The 11,072-nt window shown below is 47.1% G+C and overlaps 1 protein-coding gene across 1 annotated transcript in view; it reads left to right on the plus strand.

The window, feature by feature from the left end:
- The window catches only part of LOC102815817 (protein HIRA-like), a 121,200-nt gene extending 110,357 nt beyond the window's left edge, over positions 1-10,843 (plus strand). Inside the window, exons 18-24 of the mRNA XM_006875850.1 lie at positions 3,630-3,778; positions 6,299-6,460; positions 7,021-7,079; positions 7,309-7,414; positions 8,959-9,081; positions 9,506-9,669; positions 10,641-10,843. Coding sequence (XP_006875912.1) covers positions 3,630-3,778; positions 6,299-6,460; positions 7,021-7,079; positions 7,309-7,414; positions 8,959-9,081; positions 9,506-9,669; positions 10,641-10,843 — 966 coding nt within the window. The remainder of the gene's footprint in view (positions 1-3,629; positions 3,779-6,298; positions 6,461-7,020; positions 7,080-7,308; positions 7,415-8,958; positions 9,082-9,505; positions 9,670-10,640) is intronic.
- Positions 10,844-11,072: the final 229 nt, after the last annotated feature.

The raw sequence follows: 11,072 nt of genomic DNA on the forward strand, positions 1-11,072 counted from the left end.
ACTGAGTTCAGGTTGATGCTGCCATGTACGTCATTCTGTAGTTGTTATGGCCACTGTCTCTTGACTATGCATTTAATCCATTTACATTCAGTATAATTATTGACAGATAAAAATTTACTGTTGTCATTTTGCTGAGTTTTTTGTGATGCCAGTGATTTCTTTATTATGCATATTTTTCACTGCACTGAGTTTTTTAATTTATGGATTTTCTCTTTTCCTTTGTTTTATTGATTATGTACTTGTTTACTGTATTTAAGGTCAGCGGTTCGAAACTACCAGCCGCTCCGCGGGAGAAAGATGAGGCTTTCTACTCCCGTAAAGATTTACACCCTCGGACCTTAAACCCTGTACAGGGTCGCTATGGGTCGGAATCGACTCGACGGCACTTAACAACAACAACAACAACTGTATTTAAATAATTTTATTTTAATGAGGAAAATTTGATAATTTCCTTTGTGGTTATCCTGGAATTTATCTTTACACCATTTATTTCTTCTTTTTTTTAACTTGTCTTCATTTGCAAGTTGAGCTCTGATTCCCTTTTTTCAATGTTATGTTGTCAGGTGCCATTAAGTCAGTACTGAGTCATAGCAACCCTATGCACAACAAAATAATACATAGTCCATCCTGTGCCATCCTCACAATTGTTGTTACACTTGAACCTGTTGCTGCTGCCACTGTGCCAGTCCATCTTGTTGGGGGGGTCTTCCTCTTTTCTCTGACTCTCCACTTTGATGTCCTTCCTGATAACATATTCAAAGTATGAAAGACGAAGTCTGGCCATCTGGCTTCTAAGGAGCATCCTAGCTGTACTTCTTCCAACATAGATTTATTTGTTCTTCCGGTCCATGGTACTTCCAGTATTCTGGAATTCAATACTTGAATTCTTCTATTCATTGTCCAACTTTCATATGCATTTGAGGTAATGAGACTTCCTAACAATTCTTTCACATGCATATGAGGCACCTTAGTCCTCAAATTGGTATCTTTGCTCTTGAACACTTTAAAGAGGTTTTGTGCAGCAGATTTGCCTAATGAATAAGTCATTTGAGTATTTTGACTTCTGCTTTTATGGGTGTTGATTGTGAATCTAAGCAAAACTTTGAAGTCTTTGACAACTTCAATCTTTTCTCCATTTATCATGCTAAAGGATTCCATTTAGTCTTTCTTACAATGTTTACTTGTTTGTTTCTTTGTTTATTCACAAATACCCTAAATGTCTGTTTATCTGAGAATATCCTAGTTTCACCATTGTAGTTGAGGGACACTTTAGCTGGATATATGATTCTTGACGACTTTTTTCTTTCAAGGTATTATAGTTTCTGCCATGAAATCAGAATTTGGTCTTACTAGTTTACTTCTGTTGTTGTTGTGTTGTTGCTAGTGCCGTCAAGTCGATTGCAACCCACAGCGACCCTGTATAGTGCTTACAAGGAGCAGCTGGTGAACTTGAACCACCGAACTTGCAGTTCAAACGACTTGGCAGTCTGACACATGCTAGCCCACAATGACACACCAGGACTGGACTCACTTCTGTAGGTAGCAATTTATTCCAAGCTGTTCAAGCATCAGAATTCTTGCTTTGTCTTTGGTCTTGGAAAGTTTGAGAATAGTAAGTTTCAGTGATTTTCTTTTGGAATCTATCTTATTTGGGGTTTGTTGAGCTTCTTGGATTGATGTCTTTTCATGATATTTGTGAAGTTTTCTGCCAGTAAATCTTTCAGAATTTTCTGTGTGTTTTGTTTTTAGTTGTTTTTGTCTCTTATTGTTATTGGGTTCCCATCATACATAAATTACTCCTCTTTATGCTGTCCCACATAACTATTTGTTGTTAAGTGCCATCATGTCAGTTTTGACTTATACCAACCCTGTATAGGGTTTCCAAGGAGCTGCTTGGTGGGTTTGAACCGCTGACCTTGTCATAACTTTTGTTGTTTTTAAGTGCCAGCAAGTAGATTCTGACTCATAGCTACCCTATATAGGGTTTCTAAGAAGTAGCTGGTAGGTTTGGAAGGCTAACCTTGTTGTTAGCAGTCCAGTGCTGATCCTACAGTGCCACATAACTGTTGTTGTTTTGTGCCATTGAGTCAATTCTGATTCATAGCAACCCTGTATAGAGTTTCTGAGGAATAGCTGGCGAATTTGAACTATCAGCCTTGTGGTTTGAAGTCCAGTGCTGATCCTATAGCACCACAGCAGAAGTCCACATGACTGTTGGCCTTTTTTACTCTTTTTTTCTGATAGTTCCATAACAAGATTGGTATCAAGGGATTTGTCCTCTATTTCACTGATTCTACCTTCCATTGATTATGTACTCTTTTGTCCTTCCTATGTATTATCTATTTCTAAAATTTTAGTGGTAATCGTCTGGATTTCTAATTGCTGTTTTAGTGTGGTTTCAGTTGACCATTTTGTTGTGTTTTCTTGAATTATTCTAGAGTTTTGCATGTTTTCCTTGATCTCTTATATATGAGGTACATCAAAAAAAATGCATGGGAAAACTCCATTATTCTCTAGTTCCATTTTCCTGTGCACTTTTTGAAGACACTTTTGTAAGTCTTTTAAATTTCTTATCAGGTAGTTACATTATCCTTTTTTCCTTAGAGAGGTTTCTTGGTTCTTTATTTTGGTCACTTGTGGCATCATCTTCTCCTGTTTCTTTAGATGATTTCATATTGTCTGTTGGTGCTGAGACATTTTATTTACTTTGCGTTTGCTGTTTCCTGATTTTTAGTTACGTTTTTCTCTGATGTATCTTTGTAAGTGGCATGGGCAGTCTACTCCTCAATTGCACTGGGGCCCTCCTGGAGGGTGAGGTAGTGGCTGGGTGTGTGAGCATTGGTGTCTGTTCCACTGGTTTGCTGAGGGATGAGGGTGGGTTGGCTGCTGGCTACTGCCTGTCATTGGCCCAGTGGGTGGGGCAGCAGGTATGGCCTGTGTGGCTACAACCAGCAATCAGGGCCTCACTTCCCTACAGTTAGTTGTACAAGGTTATTCTGTGTCCTGTTGGAGATTCTGTGAAGTTGCCTTCAGCGTTCTTCACTCCAGAATGCTGCTGTCTCTGTCTCAAGATGGCCATGCTGTGCCAGGCCAAGTCAGCACTCCATGCCACCTCTTCTTGTCTGCTCATTCAATCCATTTCTAGTTCTTTATCCTTTCTCTGATGCTCAAGGTTTCAGGATTGTCCTCTGTGTTTGTTTCTCTTAGATTCTCTTGTTTTTGCTTTAGGAGAACAGTGTGGTATTTCTGACTTACGTCACCATTTTGGCTGGAAGTCCTACTGTGTGTTCTTGAGACAGCCACTTAGCTTCTCTGGGTCTCTGTGTTCTCACCTGTAAAGTGAAGTGTTTGGATGAGGATATTGTGGTCTTATAACTCTGGCACTGATTCTCTGTGACTGTTTAGTCACTTGGATGAGAACCTGGAAACCAGTTGTTGGCAGTTTCCCTGCCCTGGAGAAACACACATCCAGATCTCTGGCCTGCCTTGCCCATCACCCTACTCTTTTGGCTGGCCTACTTGGTCTGCCTCTCTCTATCTCCTACCTGCCTAAAGACCTGACCCCAAATCACATATGAGAAAATTCACTGCTGCCTAGAAGGACTCAGTGTTCCCTTTTCTCCCTCCAGGTGAGCTCCGACCCCTCCATGTACATTGAGGTGGAGAATGAAGTGACTGCTGTAGGGGGTGTGAAGCTGAGCCGCTTGAAGTGTAACCGGGAAGGGAAAGAATGGGAGACGGTGCTCACCAGCCGGATCCTCACTGCTGCTGGCAGCTGGTAAGGGCCCAGGAGCCTGAGCCCAGCACAGCCTTCTCACACTGTGCCTGGCTCCTACAGAGCTCACACTGATTGAGCCCCAGGTCGAGCTTGTGCATTTGTCACCTCATTCCCAACCCAGTGGGCATTTTTATCCCTGGAAACAAAGGCATAGAGGGTCACTCAAGCCAGGATTTGAAACCAAGTCATTTGAATTTTGTATCTGGTTCAGCTTCTTAAAATCTTGGGTTCCAATTATTCAGGGAGGTTGAACAGGTTCCCAGCTGTCCGCCAGACCTCCAGTCCTGTCTCTCCCTAACTCTGAACTTTGAGGGGTGGCCTTACTTCAGAGTTCATAGCCTTGTGTTTCCCTGTGCGCCTTGGGGCTGCATGAGGCTCTGCCTTGCTCCTATTCCTGTCTGGAGAGATGATCCCAAGCTTGTCTGGCCCTAGTTCACCACGTGTTAGATATGCTGTAAAAACTGGCACCAACCATCCTTTCTGTAGCACTCTCTTCTCAACTGAGTTCAATACTTCATTGCAATAGCCACATAGAACTCAGGCACCATGTGCACAGTTATGGGGTTTATTACAGAAATTAACAGGTTACAATGCAGGATCAGAAAATGCTCCAGGCATCGTTTTTCCAGTCAGGACAGTCTCCTCAGCCATTCCTCCAGGTGAACCTCTGTGGTCCTTGGCCTCTCAGCCACAGGCCCGTTGACATCTGTCCTGTTCCAGCAATGTTACAGAGCTTTTTGAGTGCTGTTGATAAATTCTCAAAGGGCACTCTACTCTACTATAAGCCTCAGCCCAAAGGCACTCATCTCTAATTTCTCAGTTAAATGCCTGGAGACACCCCACTCTCCTACCCCAGAAATAATCAGCTTTACTTGCTCCATGGACTGAGAAGCCCACCATTCTTATCTTGTGCTCTGGTTCTTGACTCTGCTGCTGTTACTCCTCTGCTCTTCCCCTTTTCTCACTGCTCTCTGATCTTGGGCTGAGGAGGTTCAGTGCACAGGGATTTCGGGGTCCCAAGGACACACTCCAGAGCTCTTCTTTGATAGTAGCAAGATTCCCCCCTCAGTTTCTGAGATGGCTCATTTTTTATCCAACAGGATGGCAAAATTTACTAATTTTACAATTATCCCTGCTAACAATCCCTGACAACCTAATCATATAACCCATCAGAATCTTCCCTACTTCCTCTTATCAAGACCTATCAGAAAAGTTATTTGGGAGTTTACAAAGACTATGACTAGAAGAGATATTAAATAATTCACTGTATCACACTTTTACACATTTATTTTCATTAGTCCCTTTATCCTTTACCTTGGGTTTAAAAGTAAGATGCTTTATTTTAATTTTTTTTGTTTGTCTTCTCGAGCTGACCTTTGAAATTTTTGTTCAGCTCTTTTATCTCTTCATTTTTTCCATTCACTTTAGCATCTCTACACTGGAGCGCAAGTTTCAGTGTCTCTTTTGGCATTCATTTTGATGTTTTTCTTCTTGTCTTCTTAATGACTTTTTGCTTTCTAAATGTAAGATACTTTTGCAAGTTCTGAAAACTTGGCCTTACCTGTGAGGTGAGAGTTCCCGTGGGCCCTAGGTGCCCCCATCCTTCCCCTGTTATGTGCAGAGAGGCCTGTATGTTGGGTATTGCCATGGGTCCCCCTCTGTCCCTGGACCCAGGGCAGACAGTGTGTTTATAGCTGGGTGTGAGGTACAGCCACATGGCCTCCCATACAGCAGTTGGAAGGGGCAGACAGTCTGGTGACCTGGAAGCCTCTTCCTACACAGCCAGCAGGCCTGCTCCCTAACACTGCAGCCCCAGAGTGGTGACTTTCACTGCCACAGGCTGGCTTGAGGAAGGCTCTAACCCCTAGAGATGAGTTATATTGCTCAAGTGTCTTCTGTTGCCAGCTGCTGCTCAGTGATCTCTTATCCTCTCAACAAAGACGTCTAAACAGCAGCCTGACCCCCACAGCATCTCTGGGAGCCTAGGGTGGGGGAGGGTCCATCACCTGGACCCTGGTCCTAGTTGAGCAAAATGGAAGTGGTATAAAGAGGGCTCTGGCTGGTCTGCTAGGACCAGGATTTGCTGAACTGTGCTGGGCTGCTCACCTGCTCTAGCTGCCTGAGGTCTGAGGCTCCATCCTCCACTAGACCTGTGGCTTTAACTGCTGATACCAGACCAAGAGGCCTGCAGTTGTTCAGAGAGAGACATTTGACAGTGTCCCAACAGACTGGTGAAACGCTTCTTCCTCGGGGAGCAGCATAACCCTTCCAACCAAGACGGTAATGGTCTTCTGAGTACTCAGCTGGTACCTCCTGTGGAGTTGTTGTAGTCTTCAAGAGTTGTAGGCAGGAGACAGTTGTATGGGTGCTCTGTGTGACTCCTCTGGTGAGCAAGGCACACACACCTTGGTCAGTTCTTATGTGTCCTAGCAAGTCTGAGCAGTACGGGTGGGCAGGAGAGGACATTTCCAGGATGCTTCCAGGGCCTCAGTGACACCTGTCTTTCCTCTGACCTTCCAGCGATGTCGTGTGTGTGGCCTGTGAGAAGAGGACCCTGTCGGTGTTCTCCGCCTGTGGCCGCCGGCTCCTCCCCCCTATCCTCCTGCCATCCCCAATCTCCACTCTGCACTGCACAGGCACCTACGTCATGGCGCTCACGGCTGCGGCCACACTCTCTGTCTGGTGAGGCCAGCAAGAGTTGGGGTGGAGCAGGCAGGCTGCAGGGAGCCTAGCTTAATGCCCAGGGAAGGACACTGGTGCTAGGGGAGGGCTGCTAGCAGAACTGCGGCGGCCTCTTGCTGCAAAAGAGACAGGAGCCACCTGTGTCAGCTCACAGTGTCTAAGTGAGGATGCCAGATTATAGATGGGCTTCCACAGAAGCAGGTTTCTGCTGGAAAAGTGTGGTCCCAATTCTAGCCTGGCCCTTTCCAGAGTGTGATGATAGTGGCAAAGCCAGTGGACCTTGGGACTCTGTGGCCTGGGTCCTTTGCTGTAGATATTTACCAGACCAAAACCCACAGCTCCAGAAACCCCAGAGGACAGAGTAGAACTGAGCCTTAGGGTTTCTAAGGCTGTCGTCTGAATGGTAGCAGACTGCCTCATCTTTGTCCCAAGGAGTAGTAGTTCCAGTCAGTAACCCACTGCACCCTTGAATTGAGCAGAAGCCACCACAGAACTGTGGGTGACCGTGGGGTTAGCAACCTCAGTGCACTCCGAGTGTAAGGGCTTCCTGTCTTCTTCAGGGACGTTCACAAACAGGTGCTGGTGGTGAAAGAAGAGTCTCTCCACTCCATCTTGGCAGGTAACCGGGCCCTGAGCTGCACTGAGACGTGGGTGGGCCCACACTCTCAGTCAGGCAGTGGGACCTTTCATCCTGGGGAGGATGCACACCCAGGCCCTGCAGCTCACCTCCCTAAATTCACAGTCAGCGTTAAGGAGCCTGGGATTGGGGCCGAGGGAGCCATGGTCCCTGTGCCAGTGCTAGGGCTGCTCTGAGCACACTCGGAACCCACTTCTGTGCTGTCCCCCAGGAAGTGACATGACGGTGTCACAAATCTTGCTGACACAGCATGGAATCCCAGTGATGAACCTGTCCGATGGGAAGGCCTACTGCTTTAATCCATCTCTCTCGACGTGGTAAGCAAGCTGCCCTCCCCGAGCCCTTCCCCCAGTATCCCAGCCTCTAACCTGGCAGTGCCCTTGAGAGAGACCCAGGTCCTGGTGGTGGATCTTTACTTGGTCCTGTTTTCTTGTCTCCTGAGCATTGGGTCCCTGCTTGGCTCTGTCTGCAGGAGACAATAAAGCTCAAAACTGCCAGGACACAATGCCACCTATCCACATGAGGCTGTAGCCCATGGCCTCTGGGCCCTCAGAGCATCTGTACAAAGGGCACTTGTGTCCTGGGGCCACTTGTTTTGGAATAGACATGTAAGCAGTTTTAGGGTTTTTGTTGTAGAATTTCAGACTGACTGCCACAGCTGTCATTGGTAGAGGGAAGTCGAAGTCACACTAATTAATATTTGTCAGCTTAATAGGTGAAAAGCAGCACTTCCTGCTCACCTGTCAGTTAAGAAGTAGGAATCTAATGCTGCCTTGTAGAGAAGGAACCTTTGTGCAGCTTGTCTCTTTTCTTTATCTGTGAAATCTCTTTAGACATCAAAGATCTTAACCAGATGTGTCAAGTACACTGGCTCCAAGAAATTCTTTTGCTTTTGGCCTCTGTCTTTGGGCCTTCCAGCCCCTTTTCTGTGAAGTGTTGCCAAGCATACAACTCTATGCTCACACGGAACTTTCTTTTCCTGAGCTAAAATAAAACAGTCTCCACCAACTGCTTTCTAGCACTCTTTCCCCCAAGTTGCACACCATATGTATTGCCGTATTTTTCTGCATATGACATGTCCTTGAAAATAACTTGCATACACATAGAATCCATGCAGCACACACAGAAAAATAAATTCACGGGAGTTGCACAGTTTACAAAAAACCATATTGAGGGGCTTCAAAAAGTTCTTGGACAAATGGAATGAAAAGGTAATGGAATTTTTCCACAAGCATTTTGAAGCTCCCTCATATAACATGAGCATTGCTTGTACAGTAATACACTATATGTGTTTACTATAATACAAGACTCATGGTGTGACACTGTGGGACCACAAGGTCAACAGTTCAAAGCCACTAGCTGCTCCTCAGAAACCCTACACAGGGTTGCTAATACAAGAAAGATTAAGAAGAGTGTAGAATCTTTATTGACCCCTTTGTATTTGAAGAGCATTCACTAAGGCACCCAATTTTTTAAAAGGATGTAAACACCTTTTCCTAACCAATCCGTGAAGGTCCTGGGAGGGTGTGGGAACTCACTACCTGGTGCCATTGTAGAGCCTGGTGTTCCTTGGTGTCAGGCAGGAGTCTGGGGGATGTGGCCCTGCTGAGGTGACTCCTTCACACACACAGAGGCTCCTCAGTTTTCAGGAATGGAGATAGTGGAGCCCTGTCCTCAGCCCTCATTGTTAGGTTGTTTTTCCTTTGAGACAATAACTTTCTGCGCACCCCTCCCTGCGTGGCTTTGATAGCTATCTGCCACACAGTGGCACTCAGACTGAGCTGGCTTGCTGGTGCTTGCCAACCTCCTCCATCTGGCCTCCTGATTTTCCTAAGTTCTGCTCCTGTCTCTACCCTCGCAGGAACCTGATCTCTGACAAGCAGGACTCCTTGGCCCAGTGTGCAGACTTCAGGAGCAGCCTACCCTCCCAGGACGCCATGTTGTGCTCAGGGCCATTAGCCATCATCCAGGGACGCACCTCCAAGTACGTGACCTGAGGAGATACCCAGCTTATTGCAGGCACAGCCCTGCCCAGCCTGGCCTCAATCCCACCCCCTGTGCCCACAGGCAGACTGGGCTGGCAGGTCAGGGGTGTCAAGAGTGCTGAGATGCAGGCCCTGTCCCAGTAGCCTAGGTGGCCCTAGAGTGCTCTAGATGATGGACATCCATGTTAGGCAGTAGTCAGGAGCCTCGTCAGGGCTTGGGTCAAAGGGACCCATGGCAGTTGGTGTTGTAGAGAGACTTGAGCTTCATCTGGTCTGGAGCAGTTGGGGTAGGAGCTTCCTGGGATGCCAAAGTGTCCAGCAAGCTCAGGGAGTCATTGGTACCTGCCAGCTCCTAGCTGGCACCCTGGGGCACATGGTTTCTGTGCCCGTTGCCCACCTTGTGTGCTCTGCTGGTCTCGGCAGTTCAGGAAGGCAGGCTGCCCGGCTATTCTCCATGCCTCATGTGGTGCAGCAGGAAACCACCTTGGCCTACCTGGAGAACCAAGTTGCAGCAGCACTCAGCTTGCAGTCCAGCCATGAATATCGCCATTGGCTCCTCATCTATGCACGGTACCTCGTGAACGAAGGTGAGCTACCCCTCAGGCTTGTGAATCAGGGAAGAGGTGCCATAGAGTGGGACCCCTACAACCCCTGGCTGCCTGCTCCCCTCTCAGATGGTGGACCTCCCCACCCCCACTCCCCTTGGGAAGCTCCTTCTCCTGTTCCTTTCTGCTTGGCTTCATCCTGGGTATTGGTCAGTACTCCCCATGATGCCCTCTAGGTCCCACCATCCATCTGTGGGATCACATCTCCTGCTTTTTCCACTTTACACCCCAGTCACTTCTCCCTGCGTCCCTGGTGTCTCAGCTATAAAATGAGGAGTTGGTATTAAGGAAGACCTTATCCATGTCTGAAATGCCTAGGAGTCCAGCTTCCTCACTCTGTTTCTCCACCCTTATCTTTGAGTGATTTCATCCATTCCCTGTGACTTAGCTGCTCCCAAGGGTGACAGACCTTTCAGATTGAGGCCCCATCTGGCTGTGTCTCTTACCTCTGAGTTGACAGGCCCATGCCTACTGCTTCCCTCTGCTCAGTGCCCACCTCTGTCTGAGGTCTTGTCCTCTCCATTTCGTACCTCCTGACCCTTCTGGATCACCTCTTCACACCAGTTGTTAGCCTGCTCCCTCCCCTTGTCTTCCCATCACCTTGCAGAATTTATCACAGAATGGTCACCCTCTTGTTTTTTTCTGTGAGTCCAGCATGTCAAGGGGTCGCCAGCTGACAGCACAGCCAGTGCTTGTCCAAGGAGGGGTGAGTGAGGGAGAGTCTGGTGCCCCAGGTTGAGAGACACTCAAGAAGTGGTTTACCCATGTTGCTGTTGTTACATTCCGTCAAGTCGATTCTGACTCATAGCAACCCTATGTAGGGTTTCTGAGGAGCAGCTGGTGAGCTTGAACCGCCATACCAAATGCACAGCGAACGTAGTTTTGAAATTATTTTCATTTCTTTTTCATAACATGTTCCTCTTTTCTGTTGTGTTTTTTTTTTCTGCAATTAGGCTTTGAATTCCGACTCCGAGAACTATGCAAGGATTTACTGGGCCCAGTTCACGGCTCCACTGGGAGCCAGTGGGAGTCAACAGTAGTGGTAGGTGCTCTTACGGGACACATGGAGGTGGAGGTGGAAGTGGATGCGATAAACCAAAATGCAGTGACATTCTTCCCCAGCAGATGGTACTGCCCCCACCCCATCCCAGCCTGAGAGGTGCTGGGCCCTCAGCATCCAGACCTTGGGAGTGTTCAGTTGGTGCACTGAGAAATGCCTGCACATACAAGGAGCTGGGATTTAGTAGTGATGATGAATGAACCCCTACCCCCCATCCCATCCACTTTGTGGAGCTGACAGTCTGGTACAGGCAAACATGAACAAACAAACAAATTAGGTCAACCTGGTACTTGTCAACTCTGTATGTATTGTGCTAAGAAGCAAA

This window comes from Chrysochloris asiatica, unplaced genomic scaffold (assembly GCF_000296735.1).
Source record: "Chrysochloris asiatica unplaced genomic scaffold, ChrAsi1.0 scaffold00340, whole genome shotgun sequence".
Classification (NCBI taxonomy): Eukaryota; Metazoa; Chordata; class Mammalia; order Afrosoricida; family Chrysochloridae; genus Chrysochloris; species Chrysochloris asiatica.